General features: G+C 38.5%; 1 protein-coding gene across 1 annotated transcript; it reads left to right on the top strand.

Annotated features, from left to right (window-relative positions):
• Window positions 1–561: 561 nt before the first annotated feature.
• Window positions 562–13,468, top strand: NLRC4 (NLR family CARD domain containing 4). The gene is made up of 8 exons (XM_083358794.1): window positions 562–743; window positions 1,787–2,098; window positions 2,650–4,629; window positions 6,217–6,309; window positions 7,843–8,013; window positions 9,221–9,313; window positions 10,393–10,557; window positions 12,441–13,468. The coding sequence occupies exons 2-8, from the start codon at window positions 1,915–1,917 to the stop codon at window positions 12,785–12,787; spliced, it is 3,033 nt and encodes a 1,010-aa protein (XP_083214920.1). The 5' UTR covers window positions 562–743; window positions 1,787–1,914; the 3' UTR covers window positions 12,788–13,468.
• Window positions 13,469–19,870: the final 6,402 nt, after the last annotated feature.

Below are 19,870 nucleotides of genomic sequence, written 5' to 3'. Positions count from 1 at the left end.
TTTGCCCAGGGACATATATGAGTTGTTGATTTTTCAGGTTTCATCCTGCTTTTATTATTCTTGGCCCATGTAGGTGTTTCCATTCCATCTTTAATATCCTGATCACAGATGTTTAATTTCTGAGTTTAGCTAGCTAAGTTATATTTAGCAAAAAGTTTTACACTCATAAATCAGTACATTCCAGCAACTAGAATGTAGCTCTGTAAAAACGTATTCTCTTAACCTGTTTGAACTAGGTCTTTTCTGTTTTTCAATAATGCCTCCATATGCAGATCTAGAGGAATTTTAATTTGGTTTTAAAACATTTTTTTCTCTGGTGCACAGGAAGATGGCATACAGGAAGATGTTGCAATGTTGTAAGGGAGAAGTGGCAACTTCAGTTCACTTTAAAAGAGGGCTTTGAAATTCTGTGGACAAAGAATTAAGAACACTTACCCCTGCTCAGGTTTATACTTCAGCTGAAATTATACCTAGAGCACCTGGGCCTGACCTAAGTTCTCCATGCACTTGCTTCCTTGCCAGAGCATTTGTAATGAATGTTGTGGAGGGCTGCCTTTGAATGACGGTATTCCCTTCTGTAAGCACTACCCTTTACTGCAACATCCTCTTCTGGAAACCGGAAGTGTTGTTAGTATTCTGTGAGCTAAGTGAAACAAATGTCAAGAGTTCAACAACTGGGCGTGAGAAGGAAGTAAAAACTGCTATCAGTTGGAAATATTTTCCGAATAGCTGTCTCAGAGCAGGTATGTTTCAGGCATTGTTTTAGATTAGTGTTGTTGAACAAACGTAGAGATGGGTATTCTTTGGGGATGACTTCTACTTACATTTGTGAATGGAAGGAAGGAAGTGGGGTGGGAAACATGGACAGAGAGCATTTCCTTACTAGAAGCAGCTCTGGATCTATCCATTAATCCTCTCCTCAAGATCCACCTCCTGCAGCTCCAATCCAGGATTCCCGGGGTTCCTTCCATGAACTACATTTTTCATATGATCAAAATGCTTTTCTTTATTGGGGTGGGGTGGGGAGAGGGGAGAGAGAACATGGCCACTGCTCCAGAGTCTTAATACATTTGATGAAACTGAACTGTACAAATGAACTTTGCAGGTAAAATACAGTGACGAAGAGCTCCCCGTCAAAGTTATGGTTGTTTTCTGCCTTCTTGTTTAATTGGGTTACTCCCAAGTAACCATAAATAGGATTGCAGCCTTAATTGCTGCTTAAAGGTACAAAGTGTTGGTGCCAGCTCTATGTCAGGAGTGCGAGAAATGTAGAGTGTAGAGATGGCTCAAAATATTTTGATGCAAGACACTGAAAATCTCCATGTTGTCTTATAGTTTAAAAAATATGATATATATTTTTATAATACGGTATATATAATTAGCAGAACTGCACACTTGCTGCTTTAAGCATATCTTCTTGTCAAAAGGATCAAGTTGGTTGTTAAAAATTTTTTGGTGTTTCCCGAAAAATATATTCCTTTAAAATGTTCATCACTGTAAGAAAGTTTAAGGAATTGGCCTTTCTTAAGGACAGTCACATCCCAAAACAAACCACACTGGAACAGCTTGTACTATGAGATGGTTTTGGTGGATTCAATCTTTTTGACAGTTTGCTGTGGACCTCTGTCTTTATTTATCCAAGAAGATTCTATGCAGAATGTATAACTTGGAAAAATTTTAAAAAAATAAAAAGCAAAAACCCAGTTTTTATAGCTTGGGAATAATTCAGTCTGTGTGTATTTGTGAAATTTATGTTTTATTATTAAAATCCATGCATTTCCTTTAGGATTACCAACCATTTCTGTTGCTGTATTTTGAACCTTCAAACTGCAGTCAAAACAAGGTGGCATTCATCATTCAGTGCACCACTAGACTTGATTAGATTCAGATTGGAAGAACCATCTGTTTCCACCAATGGATTTTTTGGAGAATAACCGTGAACAGCTTATTCCAAGAATGGAGATGGCAACTGTCAAGAAAATTGTAGACTGTCTTTTTGCAAAATCTGTTTTGTCACATGAAGAAAAAGATAGTATCATCTGCCAAAATGTAAGACAGGATGCGTCAAGAAAATTAATATGCTCCGTTTTGGAAAAAGGTGACAAAGCCTGTGATATTTTGGTGAGATCACTGGAGAAAATAGATTTTTTCCTATTTAAGAAACTACAGGGATCCCGTGAGTAGATATCCAATTAATTTATATTAAATATCATTATAGATATTCTTATAATAAGTATCTTTATTAAGATTGCTACTTTTTCAACTTTAGTTGCTTTATTAAGTACAAATTAGCCTTTTTATTTTTTTGTCAAGATAGAGGTGGTGTCGGGAGAAAGTAATTTTCAAGAATCCTGTTCCACCCCAGAGAAAGCTTTTGCAAGTTAGAACCAGCCCCTGAAGTGGGCTTCAAAACAGCTAAAATCTGAGCTGCAAAAAATCCAGATAAATTCCTAAATGGCAGCAAAATATTAAAACGTTTTCTACTTATCAAGGTTTTTATTGCTTAGATTGTACAATAGCTCCAATTAAAATCTAGTATAAAATGTAGGTTGCCTCTATCTGATCTCATTTAGTCTGCATTGTAATAGTATATCAATTAAATCATATCCTTTCGTAACATTGCATTCAGATCTTTCTGTTTTGTTTTAGATACAGATGGGCAAGTTACGCAACAGGATGTTGATTACTTGGCTCAGGAGTTAACTAGCTTCTATAGGGATTCATCCTTTAAACGTTTTCATCCACTAGGTGGAGAAATTGATATCATCTTTGATTTGAATGATACCTATACAGATATCTTGCTTTGGAAGAAAGATATCCATAATTCCCGATTGGTACAAATGACTTTAAAAGCCCTTTTAGATGAACTCAAAAGTCCCTGTATCATAGAGGGGGAAGCTGGAAAAGGAAAAACAACTCTCCTCAAAAAAATTGCTTTACTCTGGGCTAGTGAAGAGCATCCTTCTTTGATGCCATTCAAGCTTGTCTTCTTCATCAGCCTGAGTGGGGTGGAGGCAGGACTATACGAGACCATATGTGAGCAGCTTCTTAAGAAGAACTATAGAATATGTAAAGAAGACTTTATGGAGATGTTAGAATTGCTAGCGAAAAAAGTCCTTTTCCTTTTGGATGGGTATGATGAATTCAAACCTGAGAGCTGCCCAGAAATAGAAGCACTGATAAAAGAAAGTCATAAATTCAAGAACACAGTTATTGTCACTACAAGGACAGAGTCAATTCGAAGACTGAGGCTGTTTGGGTCACTGATTGCTGAGACAGGTGATCTAACAGTGGAAAGTGCAAAGAAACTAGTTAAAAATGTATTGACAGAAGCCACATTAGCTGAGGGCCTGCTGTCTCAATTGGAGAGTTCAGATTCCCCTTTCCAGAATTCAGAGATTCAGCTCGAGAACCTTATGAGGACCCCTTTATTTGTGATTATTTCTTGCGCCATCCAAATGGGAGAATCCACTTTTACTCCACATACCCAAACCACTCTGTTCTCCACTTTATACGATTTGCTGGTAAAGAAAAACAAGTACAAGATCAGAGAGACAAGTGACAACCATTTTCGGCTCAGCTTAATTCACTGTGGAAATTTAGCTTTGGATGGAATCTTTAAGCAAAAATTTGTTTTTCATCCCGAGGATTTCTCAAAGAAGAAAGAAGACGTGCTGATACCTATAGGTCTTATGCACAAGTACACAGCTCAGAGACTAAAAGAAGCATATACGTTTTTTCATAAATCTTTCCAAGAATACATTGCAGGTAGAAGACTTTCCAGACTACTGAGATCCCATAGGGATGAGGAAGTAACCAGAGGGCTCGTCTATCTTGACGAGATTAAAAGTTTCTCGGATGTAATTACCACGTACCACAGTTTACTTCTGTATACCTGTGGATCGTCTTCTGAAGCCACCAGAAAAATTATCAGGCATTTATCAGGAGTTCATCAGAAGGGCAGTCTTCTTGGATTGCCTGTTGCTTGCGATTTATTTCCAGAAGAACTCACGAAATCTGAACGAATTGCTGAAGAAGAACAAGGGTTGATAGCAACTCGGGAAAATTCATTTGTGGAGTGTGCTATTAGATTCCTTTATGAAAGCCTCTCTGAAACAACTGTGAAGGACGACTTTGAGGAATTCTTCCAAGATAAAAAATTGTACATCAATACCCAGAGCATTCCCACCTACGTCTGCGGGTTTTTTGACTCCTTTTCTAACTGTGTAAGTAAGTTAGAAGTCATCAAGTTAGACTTTTTTGGTCATTCATCAGCTACAAGGACAGCATGGGAACCTGTTATCCCCGAAAAGGCAGTGTCCTTATTCTTCAACTCGGTTCGAAAGCTCAGAGGTTTAGAAATTACGTTAAAAGATTTCAATCAATTAGAAAAGGGCGACGTTAAGTATCTGGAAAAAATATGTTGCTCTGCCTCAAGTCTGAGACTGATTATCAACAAATGTCCTGGCCTCAGAGGAAAGGTCAGGGAAGTCCTCAATAGCTGTACAAATCTGCAGGATCTTATTGTAGAGTCCACACCTCTTAGCATGGAAGATGAACAACAGATAACCAAAATGATGGTACTGAAAACTATAAAGATAAAAGACCTGCAAAGTGAAAACCAGCATGGTATGTGAACAATAATATTGACAAATAACATGTTTACTATGATTCAGATGATTCAGATACTGTACATTGCTTAGGGCAGGGGTAGGCAACCTCGGCTCTTTTATGACTCATGGACTTCAACTCCCAGAATTCAGATGATTCAGATACTGTACATTGCTTAGGGCAGGGGTAGGCAACCTCGGCTTTTTTATGACTCATGGACTTCAACTCCCAGAATTCCTGAGCCAGCATAGCTGGCTCAGGAATTCTGGGAGTTGAAGTCTATGAGTCATAAAAGAGCCGAGGTTGTCTACCCCTGGCTTAGGGAGTTTCCAGACCTCCATGCAAAATGCCCCTTTACAGACCCTTATATTTCTGTTCCATGGCCTGGATCATAGTGCTATCTAACTTTATTTGAATAGGCAGAAAGCTATATCAACATGAAATTTGCTATTCCTACCACTACTTCCTATCCTTCACCTTCATAATACATTGTTCCTCAGTCATCTTAGAACATAGAACGTAGAATAATAAGAGTTGGAAGGGACCTCGGACATCTTCTAGTCCAACTCCCAGCTTGAGCAGGAGACCCATTTCAGACAAATGGTTGTCCAGTCTCTTTTTGAAAGCCTCCACTAATGGAGCTTCTACAACTTCTGAAGGCAAGCTATTCCATTGGTTGATTGCTCTCACCATTAGGAAATCTCTCCTTAATTCTAGGTTGCTTCTCTCCTTGGTTAGTTTCCAACCATTGTTTCTTGCCTTGCCTTTTGGTGCTTTGGGAAATGCCCCTCGGAAAACTGTGATAAAGCCTAACCAATTTTAACTGATGCTACGCTGATATTGAGCAATGCATAAGGAATAAAGAAAACATGTCTGCTTACTCAAAATCTCCTCCTTTTATTTTCCCTTGCATATATCACTCTCAGGTTCCTTGAAGATATGTGAAGGATAGAGAAGTATTTGGATGTGGGGTGGAGAAAGGAGAAGTATATGCAGGTGGGGTGGAAGTTAGGCTCTTTTCTGTCTAAGATTGCTATCTTGTTTCTCTGTCTGCCAATTCATCCATCCAATTCCATCCATCTATATTTATCATTATTGACAGGGTTTGTGCAGAATATCTCCTGAGCCAACAAGGAGAATGCACAGAAGAAGTGGTAATGAGAGTAGTCAGGTTTTGCACAGCAACCACACTGATAACTGAGGCGTGTAAAAACTTTACTTTTAGGAGTAGCACAAGTCAAGGATAAACAGTCCAGGTCATACACGGGTACAGAGAAGATATCAACAGTTCAAGAGTTATCCAATACAAAGTCGTCTTACCAGTCCAAAAGTCAAAAACGCAGTTCTTTGGGTTTAGCAAACAGTAGCAAAACCACAATCAACAATAATCAATGTAACAGAGTAACTAACACACACAGAGAGAAGCTGTGTCTCTAGCTCCCTCTTATGGCCATTGAAAGAACACAGCGTTGGCCAATCATTACACATTTAATGGGATATAATACATTACAAATCATAGCTTATATTATTGCCAACCCAACCAGTTAGGCTGTAATCATATGACTAACAAGTATGAGTTTTTTAAACCAAATGTTCTTTTCTTAGGGGGCCTTCTTGATGGAATATCTACCCTTGCTAATGTGGAAAAAATTATGTTTGATAATGTCAAGATGAATAAGGACACTGCTGACAAATTAGGTAACTGTAGTGAGTGAACCCACAAAGTATCCTATAGAGTTCTGTTGAAATTTATTTAATGTATGTTTCATAACATCTAACCCATATTTTGTATCCCTCCATTTGTTTTTTCTTCATTTTATCCTCTTGTTAGATTGCATGTTTTAATTTTAATTCCTGACAAGACTGAGTGGCTGTGCATTCCGGCATCCCGGGACATTCAAAATATTCCACCTCTCTCTATGGGGGGTGAATTGTTACCCCCCGTGGATAGGGCTCGCAACTTGGGAGTCCTCCTAGATTCACAACTTACCCTGGAAGATCATATAGTAGCCGTGACTAGGGGGGCTTTCACCCAGGTTCGCCTGGTGCGCCAGTTGCTGCCCTATCTGGACCGGGATGCCCTGTGTACGGTCACTCATGCGCTCGTGACCTCTCGTCTGGACTACTGCAATGCTCTTTACATGGGGCTTCCCTTGAAGACCACTCGGAGGCTCCAACTGGTACAGAATGCGGCCGCGAGAATTGTCTTGGGAGTTTCCCGGTACTCCCATGTTACACCTTTGCTCCGCGAGCTACATTGGTTACCAGTTGTCTTCCGGGTAAGATTCAAGGTTTTGGTTATGATCTTTAAGTCCTTACATGGCATGGGTCCGGGGTACATTGGGGACCACCTGCTGCCGGCGTCAACTTCCCTCCGCCCTGTGCGTTCCCACAGAGAGGGCCTCCTCAGGGTGCCTCCGGTCAGAGAATGTCGACTGGTGGCCCCCAGGGGGAGGTCCTTCTCTGTGGGCGCTCCGGCTCTATGGAACCAACTGCCGGTTGAGCTCTGGATGGCACCAGACCTTCGCTCCTTCCGGCGTGGTCTGAAGACCCATTTATTTGAACAAGCTGGTCTGGCCTGATGGGGGACGTTAGGGTTTTTAATGGGTTTTTTATATTGTTATTGTTTTTTATTTGGGCACTTGTTTAATTCTCTTTTAATTTTTGTATTCGCTATTTATATATGCCCTGTTCACTGCCCTGAGTCCTTCGAGAGAAGGGCGGTATACAAATTTAATAAAATGAAAATGAAATGAAATTTTAAATATTAAATTTAGTATAAATAAGAAGCTGAATATTTTACTATGTATGTAACCGGTCAAGTAATTTTAATCTGGGAAAAACAGATTAAAGCATCCTAAGTGATTGTGAATACACTGCAGATTTCTCCTGCTTAGCAGGATATGAGGAGCGTATACTGGATTGGTTTGCAAGTCAGTTCTTACATTAGACATCCCACTTGCTAAGAAATGCATGTTTGAGATAAAATTGGTTGTTGGTTGCCTTGAGGTATAGTAGCTAAATATTCATATTGAACAATACTAGTTAATAATAAAAAAGGAAGGCTGCATATGGCACAAGGATTGTTTCTTACGGCACATCATGTTTTTCCTTCCTTTTGCTTTTCTGCACTTTGCAGAATGTTGCTTATTTCAAAAGGGAGTACTATAGCGTTATGGATATGCACGTTGTAATAGAGTAAAACTTCTTTCCCCCTCCATTTGTTTATAGCTGAAGGATTAAAGAATTTGAAAAAATTGAATTCCTTGCAGTTGAAAGAGCTTACAAATGTTGGAGATGGAATGATAAGTATAGTAAAATCAATATCCTTATATCTTCAAGAACTGGAAGAAATTTATTTAGTTAACTGCTGCATTTCCGGGACTGCTCTAGAAATTCTAGGTAAAGTCCTTGTTTTGGTTACTTTAATCCCCTTATTCTATTTATAAGTTACCCAGTAATAACAGCATTCTTGGGGATATACCAAACTTCTAAAACAAATCATGTTCTTAATAGTATTGCTTAAAATTTTAGAATAGATCTCCCCCCCCTGAAAAAAACCCCATTACTTTCTAGATCAGGCATGTAAAACTGCTGGCCCGCGGGCCGGATGCATCACGCCAAAACTGCGCCCACCCATTGCCAGCAATGGGGAAAAAAGTCACGATACGTCACACGACATCACATGACATGTCACGAGTTTGACATGCCTGCTCTGGATGTTAACGGCCTTGTTGATTGTGAATTTTGAAAAAGGATCGTGCCGTTAGGTTGAGGGAAACTACACTGTACAACAGGAACAGTATTTCAAAATAGAATAACCTTATAAACATTAAGCAGTTCAGACTGTTTATCCCACTCTAGGATACTAGTGGCAGCTGGTGCAGGTGTCAGACCAAGGTCATACTGGTTGGTATTGGAGCCTATATGGTGGGAATGCCAACTGAGCTTGCTGCTTTTCTGCATGCCAAAAAACAACAGCAACCCTATTCAACATTGAACTCTGATGTTTCCCAATCCATAAATCAGCCTTCTTCAATCTGGTATCCTCACTATGTGTTGAAATTACCGTTCTCAGGCTTTTTAACCAAGGTGACCATCTGAAAATGCTGCCCTTTTCTGGGGCCCTCCAGATGCTACTAAACTGTAACTTTTAGGATCCTTTTAACAATAGCTCTGTTGGTCAGGGTTTCTGGGAATTAAAATTTCAGCAATATCTGGAAAGCCAAAAATCCCCTTCTTCTTTTAGCTGAACCTTCCGCCTGTTCAAGACCGTTTCTCAAAAGGGTGATTGTAAATCGTACCTTGTTCCGGTCATTCAGACACTTATCTCTGTTTTCATTTTCAGTCTTTCTTCCTATAGATCTTCCAGAATCGGACCGTTTTCTTTACCCTTTTGTATTTAATTTAGTTTAACCCCATTGGATTCTGAGCAAATAATAACATCCAGTAAACAATTAAATACATATGATTTGACTGCTGTTATTGCTGCTGCTATTATTAGCAATTTATCACAGTGGTCTTTTTAATAAAGCGCAGATTAATGATCTTATTTCATACTCTTTCCCATGCCTATAAGTTGATTCACTGTGTGCTTCTTATTTTATAGTTCAGAATATTTGCAATTTACCCAAACTTTCTGCTCTTGATCTATCCAACAATTTTTTGGCAAATGGAGGAAAAGAAGCTCTTTGTCGATTAGGTAAGAAAGATAATTTTGTCTCAGGAAAATGTTGCAATCAGAGATTATATTTTGGTGTCTTGATCAATAGAGAAGCAATGTTAGTGCCGTGATTAGAATGCAATATTGCAGGTTAACTTTGTCCACAGCCAGGAGTTTGATCCTGACCATCTGCAGGTGGACTCAGCTTTCCATCCTTATGAGGTCACTAAAATGAGGATCCAGATTGTTGGGGGCAATATGCTGACATTGTAAACCAACCAGAGAGTGTTGTAAAGCACTATGGAGCGGTATATAAGTGTAAGTGCTATTGCTATTGCTATATTCTAACATATCTCTATCTTAATTTGGGCCTTGGGTTGAAAAGAAAAATATGCAAGAATGGAAAATATATGTAGTTCAAAGCTAAATTGTTGGATCCTTGTTATTCTCTGAGCTTATTTTTCTTCCTGTGAACATTGCATTACCAGCTAGGTAAAATCATTAGCATGTGGATGAGTGAAGTTTTCTGGCTGCTTTTATATATGATAGCTTGTCCTATCTAACAATACAAACCTAAAACAGTAACAAACATTCTATAGTATTGAATAAAATTCTATAAAATATATTAGAATCACCACCATCATTATTAAATAAGGTCATTTTCTATAAAGTAGTTCAACAGAATGCATTTCAGAAATGGGGTAATGATAGGGAAGGCTTGATCGAGCGTTGCAGACAAATAAGCCTAGAACAAATTTTGTGAGCTAAATGGCCTGGTGAAAAATCATATAACAGGAATGTGGGAACTCTTTGCAGCAAAAAAATGGGAATAAAACCATGATTCATATGTTGAACAGGTGATTTCTTTGAAATACAGCATGTTATCTATGCATTGCTTATATCTCTTTAATACTTATTTGCAGACTGTCTTTTAACTGACGCCATAGTAGAAGGCAGCTTCTAGTTGAATTTGCTGATCCCTGTAGAGTTAAACTGAGTCTGATTCGGTTAATCCCCAGATTGATTGCAGGCTACATTGGGAGATTAGAAAAGCATCCTGGAAAAAGACAGAGGGAAAACAGTAATCAGAAGTAAAGGTGTATTTATCTTTTCTTTAGTTGAAACCTTAAATGTCCTACCAAACCTGAAGATTCTGATGTTCCCTTGGGTGGATGAAGTGAATGATTGCCTTGTTAAGTTAGAACAGTTGAAGAGAATGCCACAGTTGACCAAACTTGGGCTAAAGAAATGGCGAACTACCAACTCTGATGCCAGAATTCTGAGTAAGTATATTTTGCAGTATTTATTAAAAGAGAGACATGAAAACAAGAGTGAAGGACTCAAATGTGGCAGTATGCTGAGTCTAAGCAATTGCTTTGATCTTATGTAAGGGTTATTTGTTCATTTATATAATAAATATAACCATGTCAGTGCTGTGACTCTGGGTGGCTTATAAACAATTAAAAAAATAATTCAAGCACAAGCAAAAAATAATGGAAAAAATTATTAAAAACTCTTAAAATAATGAAAATATTAAGACCATTAAAACAATCTGTGGGAAAGCACTATTCATTTTCTCGAAAGCACAACCATTTATCAGGCAATCTACATCACCAGATCCCAGGCCAAGATGACAAAGCCATGTTGTCAGACTCCTCTGGAAGGCCAACAGGATCAGGGCTTAATCTTACCTCAGGATGGATGTTCTTGAGGATGGGCACTGTAGCAGAATGGAGTCTCTTCCTGGCTCCTGTCAGATGACATTCCTTTGTACATAGAACCTACCACATGTCTTTTCTGCCAGATCCATTGGACAAATCTGATTGAGGCACTCCCTCAAATACCTCAGCTGATTTTTGCAGATGTTCTCTCTCTGTGTGTATATATAAACGTGACCTAAAACAGAAGGTTTTTCCTGCTGCATTTTTGGTTTACCAGGTGAATTCTCCTCAAGTTAATCATAGATATTTTGCAAAATATCGTGTAAAATTATTTCTGTTTGTAGGTGGCATTTGATAGAAAGGGGTTATGGCACAAGACAATTTTTATATAATTGTAATATTAAACTATATTTAAATAAAATATATTTTAAATAAATTCAGTGAAAATACAGTCAAAATATTAATATTCATACTTGGCCCATGGAAAAAAACAGAACAGTGTTTCAGTATTTTAGCAATACAGTGGGGTCTATGATTAATTCGCCAGGGCCAACTCACTGTGGGACAAACCATGGCCGTGGGACAACTTGCTGCAGGACAAGAGTTACACTAGTATCAAAGAAATGGTGGAATAGAATCATTGAAGGAAGGATGGAAAAGGAGGGACAGAATGAAATGTGAATGACAAAAATTAAAATAATGTTTTATTTATTTTAAATAATTAAATTGAATTGTTAAATTGTCCTGTGGCAAGTTGTCCCTCAGAGAGTTGGCTGTGGTGAGTTGTCCCACAACAAGTGGGCCGTGGCGAGTTGTCTCATTCCAAATACAATGATAGGCCTCTTTGGGACACACAGTCCAAACTACAACAGCACTATCTATGGAAGCATCCTGGAAGAAAACACTCTGTTGCTTTTACACTTTATGCTTTCTAAAAGTCTGGGTATGTTAGAGGTCCATATATATTGGCTCTAATGTTTAGCACCAGATGGCCTTCTGTTCACACTTCTCTTTGTTGCCTTCCGCAGGCACATGCGCAAGGATATTTTTTGACTCTTCTCCTGGCAGAAATTATTATTTTAATTTAAATAGCCACCTACATAAAAACAATAAAGCAGCAACATACATGTCAGCCAGCTGAGATAAAAATAACATTCTGCAATAAATCATAACAAAAACCTCATGTAGTTGGATAAATTTTGCCTATACCTAAATAGTTCCAGTACATAAATCTCCTCTCTGTTATGGCTATACAACCTGCTTCCCAAATCCTTGATGAGGTTAGATTCTTGCTCTTGAGAATACTCACATAGGTCCTTCAACCTTAAATACTAATTGATTTGAGTTTGAGATATAAAGCATTATATTTGTATTCTCCTTGATAATAAGTTTCAGCGTAGGCCATTTTTAAACATTCATTTATATACATATGATTAAGTCTACACACAATTACACTTTCTGCATAATCTGAAATTACTGAATGTAATTCAAACATGTTTTCCTAGGTACTCTTTTTGCAAAAGCATATTTGACAGATCTCCAGCACCTGGACATGGCAGAAACTTGCCTGACAAGTGAGGGGTGGCTTACTATCTTGAAGGCATTAACACATCTCAAGAAGCTGACATTTCTAGACTTCAGCCAACAACAAGGCTTCACACCCTCTGCCCTCTTAGTCTTGGCACTGGCCCGCCTAATTAACCAGTTGGTTTCTTTACAAGAGATTGATCTGACTGGTTGGCAGTTTGATACGCATGAGCTGCAAGAAATTAACAAAGCAAAGGAAAGTCATAGGAATGAGTTGCAAGTAATAATTTCCTCCATCAAGCCACTTCTGGATACAACAATCTGATCATTCCCAGAGCCCTAACAAAGTGCACTTCTAAGCATCTGGACCTTAATATGAAGAACTAATAGATGGAAAAGACTTACAAATGAGGAAAAAAAGAATATAAATTTGAAATCAGAAAAAATGGGAAATATGTATTTTGAAAAAGGACAGACTTTTAAAAATACAGAAGGAAAGCTGCCATTATAAAAGTTTTCTTTTATCTGGATTTAATATACAGTATTATGTATAAACAATTACAATATTCTTTGGGTTTTTTTAAATAATAGTAGTGAATCTATTTTGAAAGACAATTCTAATACTGTCAGTATAAGCAAGATTATTTCTGCACATTTTTCTTTGGTGTTTTGGTGCTTTATTTCCCCCCTCTTTTGTCTGATACGAAAAACAAGAAAGATTATTATAGAGGTTATTGTGCAATGAGAGTCATCCAAACATTTTATTCCCTTTTATGACTATTGTATCTCTTGAAAGAAATGTAACATCACAATACAAACAGGTAACTGAAGCCTCTGATCTCATCCCTTAGCTTAGCTTAGTTTAACAGTTTCTTGTTTTTGAATAAGCGTGTGGCTGAGACAGCTTTTGACCTACATTTAACCACCATATTTATCAACTGAAGAATGCTTTTACTGAGCTGAGTGGCTGTTCGTGCCGGCATCCCGGGAAATTCCGATTATTCCATCTCTGGCCATCGGGGGTGAGCTATTACCCCCCGTAGATAGGGCTCGCAACTTGGGGGTCCTTCTAGATTCACAGCTCTCTTTGGAAGAGCATATTGGAGCTGTGACTAGGGGGGCCTTTGCCCAGGTTCGCCTGGTGCGCCAGTTGCGATCCTATCTAGACCGGGGTGCCTTGCGTACAGTCACTCATGAGCTCGTGACCTCTTGTCTAGACTACTGTAATGCTCTCCACATGGGGCTGCCCTTGAGGTCCACCCGGAGACTTCAACTGGTGCAGAATGCAGCCACGCGAGTTGTCTTGGGGGTTTCCCGATACTCCCATGTTATACCTTTGCTCCACGAGCTGCATTGGTTACCAGTTGCTCTATGGGTGAAGTTCAAGGTGTTAGTGATGACTTACAAAGCCCTTCATGCCATGGGTCCGGATTACCTACGGCAACACCTGCGGTCGGCGTCAACTTCCCTCCGTCCAGTGTGCTCCCACAGAGAGGGCCTCCTCAGGGTGCCGCCGATCAAAGAATGTTGATTGGTGGCCCCCAGGGGGAGAGCGTTCTCTGTGGGCGCGCCAGACCTTTGGAACCGCTTACCGGTTGAGCTCCGGATGGCCCCCGACCTTCGCTCCTTCCGGCGCGATCTCAAAACCTTCTTTTTTGAACAAGCTGGCCTGGTCTGACGGGATGGGGTTGGGTTTTTATAAATAGTTTTAATTTTAATATGTATTAATTTTATGGGCATAATGGTTTAATGGTTTTTTAATTTTTGTATTCTGTTTTTATTATGTATTGCCCTGTTCACCACCCTGAGTCCTTCGGAGAAGGGCGGTATACAAATTAAATTATTAAAATTAAATTAAATTGAATATGTGGAATTTCCCTGTTCAAGATCAGCTCTACAATGAAAATCACTTTCCTTCCTCTTTTAGGTTCAAATAAAAATACTGTTCATTCAGATTGGCAGCAAGCTATTTAATCATTAGTATCAACTCCACTGAGCCTTAGGGGGATCCTTTGAAGCACCTACATTAATATGGAAAGAAATCAAAATAGAGATTGCAAGACAAGTCTTAAATAGTTAGGAAGACAGCAAATGCTGTGCCAATGTCCTTTATTATCAGCCCTTCAAGCCAGACCAGACTAGGAAATCAATGAAATATAGGTCAGTAGTACTTTTACTGTAAAGCTGTAGTATCAGAATCTTGCAAGTCTAAATGTGCTTCCCCTCCTTCCTTTTGTCTAGGTGTGAATTAGGGAGGGACCTGTCTATGATGTTTACTCACATTACTTTCCTGGCCCTGGACTCAGACCCTTTTATCTCATGATTGCCTTGGTAGTGATTCTTCTTCCTGTCTTTCAAGGCCATTCCCTTGTCCCTCTATAATTATGTTCTGAGTACCTTTTCTCAGATCAGTTAGAAGGGAAATCAAGCAGATCATAGAAATTAACAATGGGTTGTACCAATCCTAGGTAAACCGGCTGACAATAGGAACAAATCTTTTTGCAATCACTTCAAGACAAACAATATTGCACAAGTTCTTCAGAGATAATATGACTTCAGAAATAATTTCTGATAATGGTGAATTTCAAAACTTCCTTCCCACCATTCTGTTTTTCATTGATCAGTTAAAAATTACTGACTCTGCTTGGAGGTATGGAACTTTGGGGTCATTTTAGTTGGACTCTTTCCCACAAGTGCAATGAAAATGTCCTTAATGCTACTTAGGAGCTTATTAATCAGATTAGAAGAAGGGTTACAGTAGTTGTATTAAATGTTTATCCAATGTTCTAATGTCTAATCTCCTTTTTTTTAAGAGAAAAAGGCATGTTGGAAAAGCTACTTTGAAATATAAGTCCCAAACAGTAGCAATTGTTAACCGTCAGGTATTGATGTATACTGCTGAATTGTTAGCTAATTAAAATTCTTCTACAGAAAAGTCATTTCACCCTTGCCTTGACCTACCTCATATGACTGCAGAAACAACATGGGATTAGTATAGCTGTCTGGAATGTATGGAGTGCTTGATTATCACCTCTCCTCACTTAGCTTGAGTGAGCAAATGGTACAACTGTTAGAGTCTTAACATTTCAAACTTGTAGTCCTCAATTATAACAGCCATGAGGATAATAGGCCTCCTTAAAAAGGCACAGGGTAGTTCTCAACTCAATGCTCAGGCTCAGATTTGGTTTGGCATTTCCAGCTCATGAGTAGTGAAACACACTGGTGGCCTTGAGGAAAGAAAAGGAGAGATGGTGCCTGGGAAACAATCAGACAAGATGTGTAGGAGCCCACAATTGCTTAACAGTCTCCAAAAGAAACAGTTAAAACGTCAAGCAGTTAAAACTAGCGGCAGGAAGTGTTATCCTTCCAGATTTGCAAGGTTCTGTTAATGTAGCCTTACAATAAAGTAGATTTTGCTCATGCATTTCTTTTCTGGTTTACCTGGGAGAGCTGACACCACCTTACCTCAATTTACTTTCAGTTAATAATAGCCGTGTGTGTGTGTGTGTGTGTGTGTGTGTGTGTGTGTGTGTGTGTCAACTTTTCTGATGGATCACCTTGTGCTTCAGGGGAAAGGGCTGCTTTAAATGACTTGATGAAGCTAGTAAAGAGAAAATCACATGTTAGGATCTTTTCCCACTTGCACCTAGCCAGATCAGAAAATACCTTGAAAACATTGTGTACTGCCACATCCCACAACACTGCATTTTTCTCATTCTCAGTCATAGGTGAGAAAGGTTGCTCCTTAGCTCTATCGCTTGACTTTGTCTGGTTTTACTCTGAAGGTAACAGAGGCAGGAGAGGCAGCAGCTGGATTTGCAGGGTGTTTTAAAAATGTCAAGATTGTGACTACAACCAGGAGATCAACACCTGGACCTCTTTTTTTTTTGCACATCACCATGCATGTAGAAAAGGATGCCAATCACATGGTTGAGGCCACCATCTTCAGTTTTTTTATTCCCCTGCTCTAAGAGGAAGGATGGAAATTAGGGATGGGGAAAGGTATTTCAAGCCAGTAGAGTTTTCTAATATTTCAAAGGTGAACTTTTTAAAAATAATGTAATTTTTAAAAATAATAATTTAAAACGAGGATAGTAAAAATGCCAAAGAGTAGCAATAAATTAGGATAGTAAAAATGCCAAGGAGTAGGAATAAATAATAATTAAAAAATGTAGTTGTGAGCAGTACTGTATAAATCAATCTTAATAAAACTTAATTTTGATGTGCATTTCACACATTAGATGGCGCTATTTATCCATTTCTGCTAAACCAGGGAGAAAAAAAGACTGGGTAAATATGCTAGAATCTCCACATATTACCAAGCTTAATTATTTTCAGGAAATCACTTTTGAAAGATGATGTAATTTATTTTTTTTCCTAATACTTTAATAACATGAATAATCTCTAGCAAAAACAGCTGTCAAAATTTTAAAATGGAAATAAAAGTATAAATCGAAAAGAGATGTCTAATTATCTTTCCTACAAATCAAGAAAGTCATTGGTCAAGGTCATCAGCTCAGGTGGCTTTAAGGGGGAAGTGAGACAAATTCATGGAACAGAAGACATATTTTAAAAGCCATGGTCAAAATTATTGGTTCTTCTTATGTTCTTAAATACTTTTTATATTATGTTAACTACAAGACAATAATATGGCCACACAAACATGAAAAATGAAGGGCTGGTTGGAGAAGATGGATAGATTATATTCAGAAAAAATATGGGACTAAAAAGTTCCATTTAGCTTATGAGTAAATTTTAGATTGTTATAATTTAAATAATTTTTTCTTTATTTTATTTTTTTATATAAGTTGGATATTTTTAGAATGTTTGTAATCATGTTATAGGCGGGTTAAAGTGTATTATGTTTTTGTTTATTTATATAGTTGCTCAATGTTAATTAGATTATGATTACTATATAGTTGTAACCCTGTAATCAGCTTTGAGAAGTGGGAGAGGGGGAGGGGGGTTTGGGGGGGGGGCGTTTGGGATGGGATAACATTGTAACTTTTATAAAACTTTTCAATAAAAAAAAGAAAAATGAAGGGCTGGTATTTGATAGAACTTAAAAGACTTGTATACTTTCTTTTTTGTGCAATTCAATACAATAAAAATATTATTGAATGCTCCATAATATTGAGAAAGCAGAAGCTTGTGTGAATTTTAGCCTACTTCTTCATGTGCGGGGAACATTATTTTGAAAGAACAATCCATACATAGTTGTAACTTTTTGACATAGAGATTTATTTTTTATTTTATTTTAATTCCATTTATATCCCGCCCTTCTCCGAAGACTCAGGGCGGCTTACAAGCTTAGAGATACATGTGTGAGTACAGTATGCAAGGGTGAATAGCAAATAGAAAAGTCATCTGAAAATGAAATGCAGGCAACAGGAGTAATATCATTACTTGTAGTAGCCATTAATCAAACAACTGTGGATGTAATTCAGATACTGGCAAACAAATTGACACATAAAGTGCAGTTAAAAGATATGCTTAATCAAGGGGAAATAGTGCTACGTCATCTGAAGCATCCAGTGGCACAGTTTGCCTTCAGAGGTTGTGGGTGCTTTATCACTGGAGATTTTTTAAGAAAAGACTGGACAGCCACCTGTGTGAAATGGTATAAGGTCTCCTGCTTGAGCAGATGGTTGGACTAGAACAGAGGTCCCCAACCTTTTGGGCACCAAGGACTGGTTCTGTGGTGAAAGGTTTTTCCGTGGACTAAAGAGTGCGTGGTTTTGTGTGCTGCCTGCATCACACAGATGGGGCTTTGCTTGTTTGTGTGGACCGGTTGCTGGCATGCCGTGGGGGGTTGGGGACCCCTGGACTAGAAGACCTCTAACATCTCTTCCAGTTCTATTCTGATTGATGGGAATCAGTTTTGAATTCTTTTCATTGGGATAACTGTTTCATTTCATTTCATTATCTGCTAGAATAAAGCTATGGATGATAGGCATATTTGTCTTCAAGCTACTCGATATTAATATCTCCAGATGAACACTAGATGGCAGCAAAGAATTGGAGATTTGTGAATTTCTTTGCTGCCATCTAGTGTTCCTCTATATTTCTGCAGCACAGATCTGCTATGGTGAGATTATCAGGCAAGCAGGAGAGGGGAAGAAGCAATGGTTTCTTATTGTTCACATTTGGGATCTTGATTAATTAAATCGCATTTCCAGGAATATTTTATTAATTTTTTTAAATATTATTTCTTGTTTTATGATAAAAGTAAAATAGAAAACAGAAAAACAAACGAAATGAAACAAAGCAAACACATACATTCAACACCAGCAACAATAAAAAAGAAAAAAATAGTGTACAAAAAAAGAGGAAAAATTGATCAAATAAATTTAACATTTAACATCCAGGATCCGCCCTGGCTGGGTGCTGGGGAAAAAGAAAAAGCAGTAAATGTATGTATGTATGTATGTACTGTATGTATGTATTTGTGGTTTAGGTAGTTTTAGGTTCAGACATGGCTGCCTGACTGGGAACGGAATAGGAGAATAATAGTCAAATATTTCTGGAGAACCACAGATGGCTGTGGTAGAGAGAGGGTGAGTATGGGAGAAAAGAATGCTCTGCAGTAAATTCAAGGGAAAAAATATTTAGAGTGCTGTTGCCAATAGATACCTTTGCTCTTAATGCAATGCCTGAAAATTAACATATGCATACACATAAGCTCTGAACTGGGTGGCTATTTTTCAGTTAATTTCCATGCCCAAAATTTTTAACAGGGCATTGGGTTATTAATTATAGATTATGGAAATACACATCTAAACAATATTTTGGGCAGAACTATTAACTAAGATAGGGACACGGTGGCTCAGTGGGTTAGGACGCTGAGCTTGTCGATCAGAAGGTCGGCACTTTGGCGGGTCGAATCCCGAGTGCCGCGTAACAGTGTGAGCGCCTGTTACTCGTCCCAGCTTCTGCCAACCTAGCAGTTCGAAAGCACGTAAAAATGCAAGTAGAAAAATAGGGACCACTACGGTGGGAAGGTAACAGCGTTCCGTGCGCCTTTGGCGTCTAGTCATGCCGGCCACATGACCACGGAAGACGTCCTCGGACAAACGCTGGCTCTTCGGCTTTGAAACGGAGATGAGCACCGGCCCCTAGAGTTGGAAACGACTAGCACCTATGTGCGGGGGAACCTTTACCTTTACCTTTATTAACTAAGATGAGTGGGGTGCCACTAAAGCATAGATCTCAGGACTTGTGATTAAGTGGAACAATTTTTTCCCCCTCAGTATACGTTTTGGACAGTCATGAATGAACTTCAGACAGTGGGTCCTCTGCTCAGTTTAATGAGTTTGTACTCTGAAATTTGGCTTCTAAGAACCTGATATATGCAATGCTTGATCCAGAAAGAAAAAGATTCAGATTGAGAATGGGCCTTAAAATGAGA

This window comes from Vipera ursinii, assembly GCF_947247035.1.
Source record: "Vipera ursinii genome assembly, chromosome: 1".
Classification (NCBI taxonomy): Eukaryota; Metazoa; Chordata; class Lepidosauria; order Squamata; family Viperidae; genus Vipera; species Vipera ursinii.
This window is presented reverse-complemented; position numbering and strand designations above follow the sequence as displayed.